Source organism: Taudactylus pleione, unplaced genomic scaffold, assembly GCF_031769625.1.
Source record: "Taudactylus pleione unplaced genomic scaffold, aTauple2 ptg000487l, whole genome shotgun sequence".
NCBI classification, from domain to species: Eukaryota; Metazoa; Chordata; class Amphibia; order Anura; family Myobatrachidae; genus Taudactylus; species Taudactylus pleione.
Genome location: NW_028284889.1, coordinates 6,872,381 through 6,890,174, shown reverse-complemented (window position 1 = coordinate 6,890,174; position 17,794 = coordinate 6,872,381). Strand labels below are relative to the sequence as shown.

The 17,794-nt window shown below is 45.3% G+C and overlaps 1 protein-coding gene across 1 annotated transcript in view; it reads left to right on the top strand.

Moving 5' to 3' along the window:
• Window positions 1-17,794, top strand: part of LOC148502683 (multidrug and toxin extrusion protein 2-like) — a 133,333-nt gene that overhangs the window by 105,767 nt on the left and 9,772 nt on the right. The window contains exons 14-15 of the mRNA XM_088449504.1: window positions 6,106-6,238; window positions 15,379-15,473. Coding sequence (XP_088305630.1) covers window positions 6,106-6,238; window positions 15,379-15,473 — 228 coding nt within the window. The remainder of the gene's footprint in view (window positions 1-6,105; window positions 6,239-15,378; window positions 15,474-17,794) is intronic.

Genomic DNA, 17,794 nt, shown 5'->3' with positions numbered 1-17,794 from the left:
GGGATTCCTGCTGGGACCTGTAGTACAACTGCAAAAGAAAATATTTATATTTTCATATGCACCACACTACACAATCAACCTAACACCCACCACCCAGGGGTGCTGGGGATAGCCCCGAACTATTAGCCTGGGCCTGGGGTGCCCTGGAAAGGGGGACCCCTTTATTGGGGGGGTTCCCAGCTCCCCAAGGATCCCCAGCCTGGGCTGACTAGTGGTCATGGGTGATGCTTTGGCTGGGGGCCCAGTGAAAGGGCTCCCCTGGCTGTGGCATCACTCCACCGCTAGAAAGAGTCCAGTGCTGGTTATGGTAAATACAGGGGGACCCTATGCATTTTTTTCCCCCTGTATTTCCAGAACCAGGGCCGGCTCAGAGCCCAGTGCTGGTTGCTCTGAATATGTCCCCTGTATTTTGGCAACCAGGACTGGTTCTGAAAAGCCTAGTGCTGGTTGTGCTTCATACGGGGCACCCCTATGTCATTTGTCTCCTGTATTTAGCCCAACCAGTACTGGCTTTCCAAAGCCCAGTGCTGGTTGTTGTTTTTGGGGAGGGGTCACGCCATTTTTTTTTTATTTTTTTTACACAGGTTTTTTTCAATTACACAGAAGCATAGATGGGTCTCACTGACCCATCCCTGCTTCTGTGTTTATTGAAATACAGGTATTATGGATCATTCAGATCTGAGAGTGCATCAGTCTGCTGCTACCTCCCCCGGGTCCGGCCGCCTACACCACCGCTAACACCCATGGGTCCCAGCCGCAGCTAATGCCTGCTATCCCCCAGTTACGGCTGCTTCCTTCACCCGAGCCCACCTCCACTACCACCCACACTGACCTGTCATCTTCGTGCACCCAAGTGAAGCCACAGTGAGTACACCTGATGGAGGCTCCTACTGAGGCTGCGCATCAGGTTGAAACTTCATATCTCTATAATGGCGGATTCATGAGGTAATAGTTTAAAAACTATAACTGGCTCAATTACCTAAACCCCAAAAGCACCTACCCTGGAACAATAGCTACCTAATAAAACAAACCCAAAGTGTAAATTTGCCCCCTAATCTGAGTTATGCCTTCCCAAAATTCCCCATAGAGAATAGTAGAAGAGTGGTCCTAATTGAGTGTCAGAAAATAGTTACTCCCAAGTTCTCATTGTTTATGTTTTTGCCCTGAAATTTGGCATGCAGCACCGAGCAACAGTTCTACCAGCCCATGCCAAATTTCAGCACCATATTTCCAATAGCTTTTGAGGTGTATCCCCTTAAACACCATGCCCCATCAGGATTTCTCTATGGAAAAATTCAGTTTCTTTCGAGAGGTCACCTACGTCACTCGTCCCCAGTATTTTGGCAACCAAGACTGGCTCTGATTAGCCTGGTGCTGGTTGTGCTTGATACAGGGAACCCCTACATTGTTTGTCCCCTGTGTTTAGCACAACCAGCACTGCTGATTGTGCTGTGGAGGCACATATATTTTTTTTGTTTATATTACATGTTAATTTTTTAAAACAATACATGGATGGATCTCACTGATACGTCCATGCATTCGTGTCTTATTGATTTGATTTTCACGGGTGCATGCCCAGCATCAGTGAGTCCCTTTGTTGCCCGCTGGTGCTTCTGTGCATGCCCTTTGCTGCCACTGCTCCGCACCTCCACTGCTGCCACTGCCCCACACACCTGCAGTCTCCCCCGCAACCGTCTCTCCCTCTACACCCTTAAAACACCTCCTGTGTGCTGTATGCGCCTCCACCCATGTTAGTGTACCTATTTGTAGTATTTCTGCCCTGGCCCGGTTTGCTCGTCAAAACCCTGATGGTTAATAAATTATAAAAAATCAAAGAAATTCCATACACAAAAAACCCTACAGTTTTACATGTCCCATTAAGGCTTCTTAAACGTGATCTGAAATTTCACAAAACCTACTGAATTTGTGCCACTCATACTAAAAAAAATCAATGAAATTACGATATTAAGGCTGACGCCTTAATGGACGTGTTCCTTGCGCAATACAGGTATGGTATGCCATCACACCCTGTGGTTAACTGCAGATTCAGCTCTCTCACAGAATGAGATTGCTGTCACTCACAAAATGGTGGAGCTGCTAATTCACAGAATTGTGTACTCATTGGAATACTGTATATGCAGCTGAGGTTTAAGCAGAAAATAGAGCTGTGCAGATGGGATAAAAGTGGTGTAGATGGGGGGAGGAGATAGAGCAGTGTGGATAGGTGAGACAAAAAGGCATGTAGAGGAGGGAAGATTAAGCAGTACAGATGGGGGGGTGGGTAGCCAAAGTGATGCAGAAGGGTGAAAAACAGTGGTGCGGATAGGGTGGAGGAACAAAGTAATGCATATTGGAGGAAAACAGTAGTGCAGACAGGAGGGAAACAGCAACATGGACGGGGGTAGAGGGTGGTATGAACATGAGAATGTAAGGTTCTGGATTTGTTGTGGGCCCGGGGTGGTGATAGGAGCAGACACTGAAGCAGGTTTAAATGAAAAGGTAGAACTTTTAATGAGTGGTGTTAGACATGAATATGACAAAAACTAAAGTCCAGATATAGCACTAAGTGCACTTGGGAGCTGTGGTGAAGTAATGGGAAAAAGTCCAGTTAGTGATGAGCAATGAAAATGTCCAGGAAGTGAATGGTTAATAGAGAATGTTCAGGTAGTGGCAGACAATGGGAACTGTCCAAGTAGTGACTGGTTAACATGGAAATGTCCCGTTGATGACAGGCTGGAGAAATCAGGTGTAGTGGCTGAAATGAAGAATATAGGCTGAGGAAGGAATATCCAGCAGAGTGTCAGTGGAGGCAAGGTGCAGGGTGAACAGCAGACTTAGGTACTCAGGCAAGGGGAAGGTAATGGAGGATGCCGGGTAGTCCAGTGGGGTTGGAGCAGACAAGCAGGCAGGCAGGTAGCGTATCACAGGAAACAGGTGGTGAGCACAGGGAACTCTCTCTCAGCTATGCTGAGAAACACGTTGCACTGGCAATGAAGTGAGGCTCTGAACCTCCCTAAATACCAAGTGCTGTGCCATTACTGGCCAGAGAGCATGTGACAAACCAGGATTGGGCAATTAGGTCACATGACTGGAGGTAAGATGGTGGTGCCCATACCGGAGCGGTACTGAAGCACCACCAGGCCTCCCCAGCCCAAAGTGACAAATTGCCTGCACAGAACCATGCACAGCCAACGCCCCTCTGCAAACACCAGCACCACCACCAGACGCCCCCCACCCTAGTGACCTCACAGGTAATACCCGTCGACCACCATGCCGAGAAACTCTGGTCGTGACAGAAAAGACAGCAGTGTAGGTGGGTAAAAACAGATTGGTGCGGATAAGGGAATACAGATTAACACAAATGGGAGAACACACATCAGTAGGGATTGGGGAATACAGATTAGTGTGGATGGGTAGGAAGATAGAGTAGTGCGGGTGGGGGTAGGAGACAGAGTTCCACAGTTGGGGGGTACAGAGTGGTGCAGATGGAGGAAGAAAGTGCCACAGAGGAAAGGAAGACAGAGTGGCGTGGCTTAAGGGATGGCAGTGGTGCAGAAGGAAACAGAGTGGCATGGATGCAGGGCAGTGCGAATGAAGAAAGACAGATTGGTGTGGATGAGAGAACACAGACTAGAACAGTTCGGAGACCACACAGCAGTAGGGATTGGGGAAGACAGATTGGTGTGGATAGGGAGGAAGACAGAGTGGTGCCGATGGGGGGGAGACAGAGTTGCACGGTTGGGGGGGACCAGAGTAGTGCAGATGAAGGAAGAAAGTGTGCCACAAATAAGAGAAAGACAGCAACGTGGCTGTGGAGAAAGCACGGATGCAGGGTGGTGCGGCTGGGGAAAAATAGATTGGTGCTGTTGGGGGGACACAGACTAGCACAGTTGGAAGACAACAGCAGTAGGGATTGGGGAATATATAGCAGAATGGAGGCATATAGGGGAAGAAAGTGTACATGCATAGACAGAGTATGATAGTTTTAAAAATAAGGGAGCTGAACGTGTATTCTAAATTAGATAAATGTATGGAGTGAGAAGAATGTTGGAAGCCAGTGAGATTGTTGTGATTGAATGGGAAGAGTGTGGGCACTGAGTGGGTTGTGAGAGCCACATAACTGCTCAAACCTCAGTTGCATAGACAGCATGTATGTTTTCCAATGAGCACACAATTCTGTGAATTAGCAGCTCCACCATTTTGTGAGTGACAGCAATCTCATTCTGTGAGAATGCTGAATCTGCAGTTAACCACAGGGTGTGATGGCATAGCATATCTGTATTGCGTAAGGAACACATCCATTAAGGCGTTAGCCTTAATGATCGTAATTTCATTGCTTTTTTTAGTTTGAGCGGCACAAATTCAGTAGGATTTGTGAAATTTCAGATGATTTCTAAGAAGCCTTAATGGGACATGTAAAACCGTAAGGTTTTTTTATATGGAATATATATATATATATATATATATATATATTGATATGATTGGGGTAGGGGTCCCTCTCCTGGGATAAACGGACACCTCCTTACACTCAGCAGCCTGGAGCAGCACACCAGTCCAGGATTTCGTGCAAGCTGGTCGGAACCAGTTTTTATTGTACAATATAAATCGCAAAATAAACAAAACATAAAAAGAAATCCTAGCCCATCTGGGCACTAACTACACATAATTACTCCCTCTCTCAAAGTGGCAGGACCTACTGCCTTACCACAAAACTTAGACACAAACACAGCACTTTCCAGTATATCACAGTGTCTCTGAACAAACCTCACTGTCTGTTCACCCCAGGTGTATATCAGACAATGAACCAAACCTTGATCCAGCTTATATGAGCAACTTCCAGGTGCAACTACTAACCAGCCTGCTCTCAGACTGAAAGGCCCAACACCTGGAATGGCCTGTGGATGGAGCCCTCCCTTCTCTTCTCACATCCACACCCCCAGGACCCATTATCTGGCTTGTACCAAAAGCCGACACTCTAATCTGTTTGGCAGAACAGACTTTTCCTGGGGGTTTAAAACACATATGTCAGAAATCTGGGACACACATATATGTCATCCACAACTTCTCCAGTGCTTCTATCACAATATATATATATATTGGAGTTATATAGGCAAAGGTTGGGAGGCACTCAAGGAGACTTCTCAATCTGACAAATCACGGCAATGCTGTGCTCTCTCTATATACTGGACTTATCTAGAAGTTTATGCCAAATTTATAACACGTGATCCTAAATTATTCGATTGTACACTTGCTTCAGGAAAAAAAAGTGGAGAACAATCTGTGTTGCCATTAGGATCTATGAAAATTGGTTTAAGCCAAAGACTGACACCATATGCTTTAACAAGCATCTTTTAAGACACTTTTTTAATCACTATAATAAATTACATAGCCCAATCCATATGGTAAACTGTATGTTCTCTATAGGATGTCTATTGGAATATTTGGATCTTCCACTGTTTACTGTATGAAAATGCTTTTAATAATGTGTTATAATGGTATATTTTCTATGTTCTTTGATTTGTTAATGGAACAATAAAATAATAATAAGTGCAAAAAGTTAACTATGGGCCTGATTTATTACGGAACGCAACTGCAATAGCAATTACGCGTTTTCAATGCCACCGCAAAACTAAGGACACCCACTTTAACTTACACACATCCGTAATGTTTAGCAAGACTGCGATACCATCAGTACAATCGAGTACCATCGCAGCCTCACGCACACTTGCACAGGCTCTGACCTTACTCAGAAATTGCTAACTTCCATGCACGCTATCAGGCCTCAGGCTGCGTAGGACATCGCAGTAGATGATTTATGCACACCCCTGCAATGGCGTTCAAACACACTGGCACGCCTGCATTTCCCCGACCACCCCTCCCCCCCATCACCACCCACAAATGGCACTTACTGTCAATCACTCTGCGATGGGTCTGTAATGGCCGGTTCGCACACTGTGATGCATGCGCAGTACGCAACAATTGGCTGATTGCGTACGTATTTGCAACTGCATTCCTTGCTGAATCAGGCCCTATGTACAGCCTGTGAGCGTGATAGCTGTTATATTGATTAATGCAGTAGCATAATATGATCTGCTTTCCTTGCAGTGTGTTTCCAGTGGAGTTCTGAGAGGCATAGGACGGCAGAAGATCGGTGCCATTATATTTGCCATTGGTTATTACTTGCTTGGACTCCCAGTTGCTGCTTCTCTTATGTTTGCAGCCAAAGTGGGCATCAAGGGTATATTTAAAGATTATTTATTCCATTTTATTTGAAAGCATCACAACATTTTTCTATAAGGTGATCTTAGAAACACATTTCACGTGATTGGCCCTTTAAAAGTGCGGGACAGGTAAAAATTATGTTAGATAGTGTATTTGGTATTCCTGACATCGCACGGGTGTGAGGCAAGAATTTCTAGGTAGAGTGATTAAAGTTAGGATCAAATGAGAAATTTACTGGATACACAGGGGAACCTAGTTGGTCAGTGACTGCAGTCCTGATTCAGCAACAATCGCAACTGCGATTACACACGCAATTGGCAGATTGTTGCGTCCTGTGCATGCATGTGCATCGCAAGACGCGAGCACTCCACTGCGATCACAGTGACTACGCAGATCCATCGCAGAGTGATTGACAGGAAGTAACGTTTGGGAGAGGTGACTGGAGGGTGGTCGGTGAAACGCGGGCGTGTCAGTGCGTTTGAACGCCGTTTCAGGGGAGTTCATAAATTAGCCACTGCGATGCCATACGCAGCTTGGGCTTTCACTGCATGCGATGAAGTTAGCAATTCCTGAGTAAGGTCAAAGCTTGTGCAAGTGTGTGTGAGGCTGCGATGTTACTGATGGTTTCGTAGTCTTGCTAAGTATTGCGGATGTGTGTAAAGTAAGGTGGGTGTTCTTAAGTTGTGCTGTGACGGCATTGCGATCACGTATGTAATCGCTATTGCAATTTCAGTTGCGATCCGTACTGAATCAGGCCCTGTATGTGTTCATTTATTTCATCCAGGAAAAAAACTGCATCCTGTGCAATTAATGGCATTGTAATCAGTGGCGTTCCTCCCCGTGGCGACACCTGATGCGGGGAGGGCTTTAGTGCACGCGGCTGTGCTGTTCGCTAGTAAAAAGGGCATGGCCTCGTGGACAGGGGGCATGATCTTGCGGCTTGAACTTCCCTTTGAATCACTTTGGTGGGGTCCTAGTGCGGACTGCCCCTGGGGACCACTCTGTGTGCAGTACCGGCTCCCTCACTGTGTCAGGAGCCGAGTGCTGTACATAATTTTACAGTGCAGCACCCTGCTCCTATTACTGAGGAGTCAGCACTTTGGTGTCACCCATCAAGGGGTGACATACGGATGCGGTCCGTACCCCCCTTGTGATGCCACTGATTGTAATGATTCTTATGTTACTGTGGTGAATAGATTGGATGCTGTTGTTTCTTCTAGGAGTGATTACTGGAGCACTTACTGGAGCTCTTGTACTGCGAGATTCGCCCAAGAGTAATTAGCAAATTTGCTTTCTGTGGTTATATATTGACCACATTGCTTGGCCAACACACATGATCAGAGCCGGCCCTAGGCATAGGCATTCTAAGCAAATGCCTAGGGCATCTGGAATGCCTTAGAGGCATTCCATGGTTTTGCAGCTCCCCCAGCATCTGCCTCAATCAGAGCTCAGCGTGCTGTAGAGCGGCTGCTTTATTACACTTGTTTCATTGGTGGTCTTTTTAGTGTGTGTTATCTCCATTACAGCAGCTGCTGACATAGCGCACTGCAGTGAACATACCCTGACAGCCCAGCCAGCACAGAGGCTTGGGGCTGTTTGTTTACATTTCGTGCCCCGCCCACACCCTGACACACTACAACCAATGAGCTTCTGGCAGGACTTCGGGCTTTTGCAGCTGCTGCAGTATTAATGCATGGCTGCAGAGCCGGATTAAGGGGGGCATAAGGGGCACATCACCCCTGCTCCCCTCTCTCAGGGCCCCCCGCCATTTATTACAGCTCCAGTGCAGCAGGACAGCACTTCGAGCTAGGCAGACTGAAGTGGAGTCGGGCAGGGGGCGGAGCTACATGCAACTAAGTGTCACTCAGGCCAGTACAGCATGGGAGAGAGGACGGGAATGGAAGAGCTACTCTATCATTGAGTGTAGTGTACCTGTGTCCTGTAAGGTGAGGGGGGGGGGGGTTGGCACTATACTTCCTGTCTGTATGTGTGCCTGTAAGTGTGTGTATGTATGTAGTTGTGTCTGTAACTGTATTTATGGATGTATGTGTGTGTATAAGTGTGTGTGACTGTGTACATATATGTGTCTGTATTAGGGGTGTGCACTGGCCACTTTTCGTGTTTTGGATCTGGATCTTTCTTCGTGTTTTGGATCTGGATTGGTTTTGGGTTCTGGGTTCTGGGTTTTGTATCTGTATTTTTTTTTTAAAAAGCATAAAAACAGCTAAAATCACAGAATTTGTGGGTTTTTATGCTCCTATTCAATTATTAACCTCAATAACCTTCATTTCCACTAATTTCCAGTCTATTCTGAACACCTCACAATATTGTTTTTATGGCCAAAAGGTTGCACCGAGGTAGCTGCATGACTATGCTAAGCAACACGAGTGGGCGGCACAAACACGTGGCCCATCTAGGAGTGACACTGCAGTGGCAGACAGGATGGCAGTTTGAAAAACTAGGCCCCAAGCAGTACATAATGCAAAGAAAAAAAAGAGGTGCAAGATGGAATTGTCCTTGGGCCCTCCCACCCACCCTTATGGTTGTATAAATAGGACATGCACACTTTAACAAACCAATCATTTCAGTGCCAGGGTCTGCCACAGGACTGTGGCTGAAATGATTGGTTCGTTTGGGCCCCCACAAAACAAGCTGGCAATTAATGTGTCCCTGCACAAACTGGCTCTACGGAGGCAAGATGTTGTCCTCATCCTCCTCATCCACCGATTCCTTGGATAAAACAGGAAAAAGGGATTTAGGTGTCCCTGGACTGCTTACGGTCTTAGCCAAAGTTTCTGAACTTGACAGTAACTTTTTATGAACGCGCTGCAGGTGCCGTATAAGGGAGGATGTTCCTAGGTGGTTAACGTCCCTACCCCTACTTATTTCACCTTTACATATGGTACATATGGCAAGACAGTTGTTGTCTGGATTTGTATAGAAATATTGCCAGACCAAAGAGGTGGAATGTTTGGTCTTCTGCCCAAGCATTACCGTGATGGGCTTTTTCATCCCACGGACAACAACTGTCTCCCCCGGAGCCTGATTTAAACAAACCACATCACCATCAGAATCCTCCTCGCCAACTTACTCCTCAGCGCCAGCTACACCAGTATCCTCATCCTGTTGTACTTCAACAGTGACATCTTCAATTTGCATATCAGCAAGTGGACTGTGGGTGCTCCTTTCAGCACTTGCAGGGGGCGTGCAAATGGTGGAAAGAGCCACCTCTTCCCGTCCAGTGCTGGGAAGGTCAGGCATCGCAACCGCCACCACACTTGGACTCTCCTTGGGGATTTGTGATATCTTCTTAGAACGCACAGTTCTTCGCTGTGCTTTTGCCAGCTTAACTCGTTTGATTTTTTTAGCGGGAGGAGGGCTTCCATCGTCATGTGAAGCCGAACCACTAGTCATGAACATAGGGAAAGACCTTAGCCATTCCTTGCCACTCCGTGTCATAAATGGCATATTGGCAAGTTTACGTTTCTCTTCAGATGATTTAAATGTTTTTTTCAAGGTCATTTTCCTGAACTTTGTCATTTGGGATTGTATGTGCCCTCTACTATGACATTGGGCATCGGCCTTGGCAGACGACGTTGATGGCATGTTATCGTCTATGTCATGACTAGTGGCAGCAGCTTCAGCACTAGGAGGAAGTGGTTCTTGATCTTTCCCTATTTTATTTTTATTGGAGAAAGTTTGGTCCTCCATTTATGTTATATTGATATATACGTGCGGCTAAGGCGCACACAAACACAGAAAATAATTTTTTATTTTTGTTGGAGACTAGTGCACTTTGTGGGTTACACCACCCTTTAAGAAATGAGCCAGCCTGCCCTTTACTTTTGGGACACAGGCGCACGCTTGGCGCTGCTCCTTTGTTGATGCACGTGCAGCCACAGTGCACACAATTCACAAACACAGAAATTTTTTTTTAATTTTGTTTGGAGCACCCTTTAGCGGTCAATCCAGCCGGCCCTTTATTTATGGGACACAGGCGCACGCTTGGCACTACTTTGTTGATACACGTGCGGCTACTGCGCACACAATTCACAAACACAGAAAATATTTTTTTATTTTGTTTGGAGTGTACTTTGGGGGTTACAGCACCCTTTAACGGTCAAGCCAGCCGGCCCTTTTCTTATGACACAGGCGCACGCTTGGCACTACTTTGTTGATGCACGTGCGGCTACTGCGCACACAATTCACAAACACAGAAAATATTTTTTTATTTTCTTTGGAGTGTACTTTGGGGGTTACAGCACCCTTTAACGGTCAAGCCAGCCGGCCCTTTACTTATGACACAGGCGCACGCTTGGCACTACTTTGTTGATGCACGTGCAGCTACTGCGAACACAATTCACAAACACAGAAAATATTTTTTTATTTTGTTTGGAGTGTACTTTGGGGGTTACAGCACCCTTTAATGGTCAAGCCAGCCGGCCCTTTACTTATGACACAGGCGCACGCTTGGCACTACTTTGTTGATGCACGTGCGGCTACTGCGCACACAATTCACAAACACAGAAAATATATATTATTTTTTTTGCACTTGGGGGAGCACCCCTGATGGACAGAGCACCCCCTGGACAACACTACAGCACCCCTTTAGGACTGGGACTCTGCACAGAACTTTGGAGTGGACACAGCCCCTATGGACAACTGACTGCACAACACAGTCCAGCCAGCCCCTATGGACTTTGGAGGAGTGGACACAGCCCCTACACAACACAGCCAGCCCCTATGGACTTTGGAGGAGTGGACACAGCCCCTATGGACAACAGCAGCATAGCACAACACAGCCAGCCCCTATGGACTTTGGAGGAGTGGACACAGCCCTTATGGACAACAGCAGCACAGCGCAGCACAGCACAACACTACACTGCACTACACTACACTACACAGCCCAGCCAGCCCTAACTCCCACCCTCCCTCTTCACTGTCCACAGCCGAGTGAGAAAATGGCGCCGACGCGGGTACCTTATATAGGATCCAAAACCCGCGAGACCCGGAAGGCAGGATGATGACGTTTTGCCTCGATTTCAGATCCGAGTCAGGCGGGAAAAGTCGAGCCTGACTCGGATCTGCCTCAGATCGGGGATGCTCGGGGGGGTTCGGATTTCAGAAATCCGAACCCGCTCACCCCTAGTCTGTATGTATAAGTGTGTTTATGTATGTGTGTGCAGGGGCGTTTATATAATGGGTGCAGGGTGTGCGGGGCACAGAGGGGGCCCTCACCGCACACCTTGCACCTATATTTTTAATACTTACCACTTCTTTATGCTTAACTCCTCAAAGGGGAACCGCGGCCACAAATATGAAGTAGAACTCCCGGGTCATAAACCTGGAAGTCCTCACATCACAAAGGACAGCATTTATTGGAGTAGCTGTCCGTAGTGTAAATAATCGCACCAAAGGCTTGCGCTCGAGAACATGGTCCCCGTGTCCCAAATGATGCTCTTTAGGGCCCCCCAGTCTAAGTGCCCTGGGCCCCTTAAAGCCTTAATCCAGCCTTAAAGCCTTAATCCAGCTCTGCATGACTGAGCACTGAGGTCTGTGTGAATAAACACTTCATCATCTAAACGTGAGTGCTGTTTTGCTTTTTTCTTTGCTGGAGAAAGTGAGTGTGCATATACTGTGTGTGTATGTATGTATGTGTATATATATATATATATATATATATATATATTCGAAGGACGGTGGCACTCAGATAAATAAATCCAATCAGCAGCATGTATTGTCAACGTTTTGATGATTTTATTTCATCGTCATCAGGATGACGATGAAATAAAATCATCGAAATGTTGACTATACCTGCTATCTATCTGAGTGCCGCCGTCCTTCGATTGTATTGTTGGGGTCCCTTGCTGGGATCACCTATGGAGAGCACCGGTGACCTTGTTTTATTTAACGGGAGTGCCGCCCATCTGGACATTGTATGTATTTATATATATATATGGAATGGGTATGTAATGCCAGCTGTCGGGAGGTCTCCTGTCAGAATACTGACAGCGGCATCCCGATGGTTGTATCCTGATAGGGGTCGGGTAAGTATACTTACCCTACCCCTCCCTTCTTGCAGACTAACTCTAACCCTCCCCACCCCGCACCCTAACCTCCCCATTAGTGCCTAAATCTAACCCCCCCTTTGTGCCTAAACCTAACTTTCCCCCCTTAGTGCCTAAACCTAACGTCCCCAGTGGTGCATAACCTTAACCTCCCCCCAAAAAAGCTAACCCTAACCCTGCTACGCTCCCTAAACCTAACCCTCTCCCCCTCAACTAACGCTAAGGGCGTCCTGGCCTTACCTCGTTCGGCTAGGCATCGGGATTAAGATAGGCATCGGTATTTCGATGCCTATCTTAAGTCCCTTGTCGGGATTTGGATGTCGGTATTGAGACCGGCGGAATCGCAGCGGTCTCATAACTACATACACACACACACACACACATATATATATATATATGTATATATATATATATATATATATATATACACACACATATATACATACATACACACACACATGCTAGGGGGCACCAGTTGAAATCTTGCCTAGGGCACCAAATTGGCTAGGGCCGGTCCTGCACATGATGCATTAATTAGGCCTTATTGTGGAATTAAAGTATATATAGTATGCAAATTGACCTCCATGGGGAAAATTTACAAAACATCAGGGTTGACATCCCATCAGGTTTGCAGCATATCGTATGTGACATTGCATGCGCCATTTTACACAGTCGAGTCACATTATTATGACCACCTCCTACATTTGACGTCAGTAGCACGTAGCTAATGAAGCACATCATATGCAGTGCGCATGGTGGGTATATAAGGTGTGCGATAGGCCGTCTGCACACATATCACTTGTTGCTGTCATGGGTAAAATAGGCGATTTTATCCAAGTTGCAAAAAGGGATGATTATTGGCTTTCGGGCCAAGGGTGGCAGTATTTCTGAAACAGCGCAGTTTGTGAACTGTTCGCGTGCTGCTGTGGTGAAAGTGTATCGTAACTGGACAAATGGCACCATTGCAAATAACCGACATTGAAACTGCGGAGCTCCACCTGCCATTGATGTGAGAATTGAACGTAGGCTACGAAGGTGAGTGCGGATCGACCGACAAACTTCAATGGAGCAGCTCACCATCAAAATGAACCTGGGGGCCACCAGACGTGTGTCTAAAATGACAATTCAGTGTGTGTGTGTAGTGTGTCTATTTAAACATTTATTTACAGGTGAACTACAGATACCAGCGGGCCCTTAATGCCCCACATGCTGGTACTTGTGGTTCTCCAAGTACCAGCATACGGGGGAGGCTTGCTGTGACCTGCAGTTCTACTCTACTTACACTATCAACCCGCCATCCACCGCCCAGGGGTGGCAGGGATAGCCCCAGGCTATTAGCCTAGACCAGGGGTGCCCTGGAGAGGGGGACCCCTTTCTTGGGGGGTCCCCAACTCCCCAGGCATCCCTGGCCTGGGCTGACTTGCCGTCAGGAGTAATGTTTCGGCTGGGGAACCGGGTGATAAATTTTCCATGGCTGTAACATTACCCCTCCATTAGAAAGGGTCCGGTGCTGGTTTTGGAAATTACAGGGGAATGTTACATATTGTTTCCCCTGTAATTCCAGAACCAGGACCGGCTCAGAGCCCAGTGCTGGTTGTGCTAAGTACAGTGGAAATCTACGCAATTTTTTCCCTGTACTTTCACAACCAGGACTGGCTATGAAAAGTCCGGGGCTGGTTGTGTAAGTAGGGGGGGACCCCACGTAATTTTTTTGGAACTTTTCCTCTTTCTAAGCTTTTTACAGTAAGATACATGTATGCATCTCAGTGATGTATGCATCTATCTGTATCAATCTGACCTGCTCATGCTAGAATCGAAAGCATAAAGCAGGTCTATTCATTTGGGGATTTGAAGTTTATTTTTGTGCTCGATTTCAAATTGAATAATAGTAAATAAGGGATTTGTGTGTTGGTCTATGTAAAAGTACTGATGTTTTTCCGATGTTCGATTTTGAGTGGGATTTGAGTGAAATTCGGTTTTATGTTCGATTTTACATTTGATTTTGCCTTTAGTAAATCTCCAAATGCAAAATCGAATGTGTAATCACACTAAAATCAAAATCAAACCTTTTATAAATATACCCCTAGGAGTAATCACTGTTTGCTTGAATAGTGATGGAAAGATACCAGTAGAGAGAGATTACAGAATTTACTTAAGGTTGGGACCACAGGGAACAGGGCACTACTGATTTGTGAGGGTAGAGGAATATTAGATAGGAAAATAGATGAGAAGAGAATAGATACTTCATCTTCTTTTGTAGGATCAAGTTAAGAGTAGGTGCCAGAGGGTTCCAGAAAGGAATTGAATAGGTTGCTGGCCAAGGAAGAACAAAGAACATACCATTTTCTGTGTATCTTATCAATGTTATTTTACTAAGTCCTTAAATTGAGTTGACCAACCCCCCTCCCCCTTTCCCAGCTTCACCCTTTTAAATTAGGAAAACAATTGTGTACAGTAATGCATTTTTCCCTTCTCATATCTGGCTTCAAAATTCTCTCATATTTGTTATATGACTGGGCTCTTAATTATTTCAATTCTGTATTAATATCTTAAAATAACCTTTTGACTAACTGGTTTTAGAAGTTATTATGTCAACCAGCCTATCTAGATGGAGTATGACAGCATATATGGAGAGTAAAAGTTTAAGATTCCAGGAATAGTTTATGCAATAACATACCCCCTTCCAATGACATTTTGCTCTAATAAAATACATTTCCCTGGCTGCTGCTGAACACAAAGCACTGAGAGTCTGACCTAGTAAACACAGAAGGCCTGCGGTTACTCAAAAAGCCCCTCGCAACTCTCTAGCTGTGACCAGGAAGTCTAAATCGGAAGACACTCCCCCCATTTACATAATGGAGGCCGGACCTGCCCACTCCCCGCCCCCAAACGGCCAAGAGCCTGTCAGTCAGTCTGTGGCTTGGAGGAACTGTGAGAGATCTCGCAGAGGGAGACCTGCACATGCGCTGTACAGTTTCTGTGCTTGTGCAGGTTTCTCACAATCAGACACTCTTCCCTGAGATAGATAATCTACATGTAAAATATATATAATAGTTTTAATAAAGTTTTCACAATTTTTTGTATAAAGGTCTATGGAGTGGGATGATCGTCTGTGGAGTGTTTCTGTCTGCTTTCTTCACCATCTATCTCCTAAAAGTAAACTGGAAAGATGTCTCCAATGAAGTAAGTGTCCATTGCTACAAGAAATGCACCATCATTAGCAACACATGAAATGGCCAGTGTGTTACCAGTGAACAGTCATTGATTAGTACACCAGGGAGCTATGAATTTGATCTTCAACAAAAATGTTATCACTGGTGACGTCTTCCATTAGTTTTCTGTAATCTACAGATTAAATGAGAAAGTTAATTGAGTCAATGTTCTTTCTATTTTTGTTCTTTTTTAAATGTATCAACAAAAAAATATATCAAGCTCTCCTTCAGTAGGGTACATATAAAATAGCATGGTATCAGTAATAATAAATAGTAAATAATGAATAGTTCTTTTGTTGCTCTTATTTGAAATTGATCCTCATCCAGATGTGAATTTCTCAAATAAAAAGAGATATCTCTCATGTGTATACATAGTAAATATAGACAATAACTGAAGTTCACTTAATTACATCAGTATTATCTATTCACTTGTTTCAAAATGTACTTCTATGCAGTATCCAACTTTTCACTATAAAAAATGGCCTCTCATAGTGTAAAACCATACATTTAATTCACACTGTTTAAAACACTGAAACACCCCACAGGTGAATATAGCTGTGTACCACAAAAAGCCTTTGGGAAAGACACTTAAATAAGCATGAGGGGTGAATTTGATAAGCCTGGGTACAAATCACCTCACTCTTGAAGTTACGTAGTCCCTCACATGGTCCTTAGTCGTTGCAGCCTCCTCCTTATCACATCAACGCGTTTCATTTGTAGTCTTTGTCACTTGTTATTATTACTGACTGTTTTATATGTACCCTATTAAAGCAGTGCTTGATATATTTTTTGGGTTTATTAATGTGTCTTTTTTGTGAGTGGTGATTATCTTGTTAGTTATTGAGCTGCACCTTCCACTGTGTGGAGCGCAGCAGATATAGGCCCTCATTCAGAGCCGTACGCTCTGAGCAGAGCGCACGCTCTGAATGAGGGCCGGCCTCCATGAAAATGGAGTGTCCTTCTGGTCACCACCCACAGGCTATACGAGCGTGCATTTTGATGGCCGCGATGGTCGAGACCATCGTGACCATCGAAATTGCGAGCCGGAGCCTGCGGTTGAGGTTTTCAACCGCAAGCTCCGGAGTGATTTTGGCTCTATCAGAGCCAAAATCACTCCCACTGACATCACTAGTGATGTCAGTGGGCCGGCTTCTGACGGGAGGCGTTCCCGTGGGAACGCCTCCGTCAGGGAGGCACGCCCCCGGCACGCCTACCAAAGGGGACGTGCTGTCAATCAACATCGACAGCACGCCCCCTTTGATCAGACACAACGAGCGAAGGACTTTCCTTCGCTCGTCGCATCTGGCGCATGCGCACGACGGAGCTCCCTCCGTCGTGCGCATGCTCAGTCCATAACATCGACCCACTTGCGAGCGGACAGCCGCTCGCGAGTGGGTCTGAATCAGGCCCATAGTTTTATATTTTATGAAATTTGAAGGTGTACATATAAATAATATATCAGAGATCCAACCATGAAAACTTTAAACAGCACTAAATAACCTAAGAATTTTTTTGGGATACAGCATTCAGACTATTCACAAAGAATTATCACAATATGGAAATATTTTCCATGCAAATTCACATCTGCAAAATATGGAATAAATGTCTCAAATCATTTGGAGCTGTTGTAAAACAGATTTTTAAAAAATTTAGTAAATGGTAAAATTAATGAAATGTTAACCAAGAAAATAACCGACTTATAATATATGCTTCCATGAGGATGGTATATATTCATAGGTGTGCACAGGTGATGGGGAAGTGGTGCACATCCCCGCCCCCAGGACATAGACCACTCCTTACCGGGACATAGAACAAAAACACCCCTTCCCCCAATTACCCTTCCATATAGTGTCAGTCACTGCTGTTATCTTCATCCCGCATCCCAGCCGGCTTTCTGGGAAGAGGCAGCCTTGTTTGAACCCAATTTGGCCTCTATCAGTATAAAGACGCAGCAGCAATGTGATCAGCACACAACTCTGAATCACTCCCTGTGTTGTACTGTACCTCTAACCTAGGCAAACCTATTTTGAGACCTCTGACGTGGTCAGAGCTTAGGTAGGTTACGCATGCAGGTCTTGTAAAGCAACAATCTTTAATATTCATATTTAGTTAACAATAACTAAAGTAAGAAACAATAATGCTGAAACTAATAATTGTTTAGTATGTCATCATTTATAAAGCTATCACTTAGAGTTAAGAATGCTAATTATACAATCATTACAACATGTGTGAGGTGCATAGGTTGATAAGGGAGATAATATATGAATTAATACATAATGCTCAGAAAGTGTT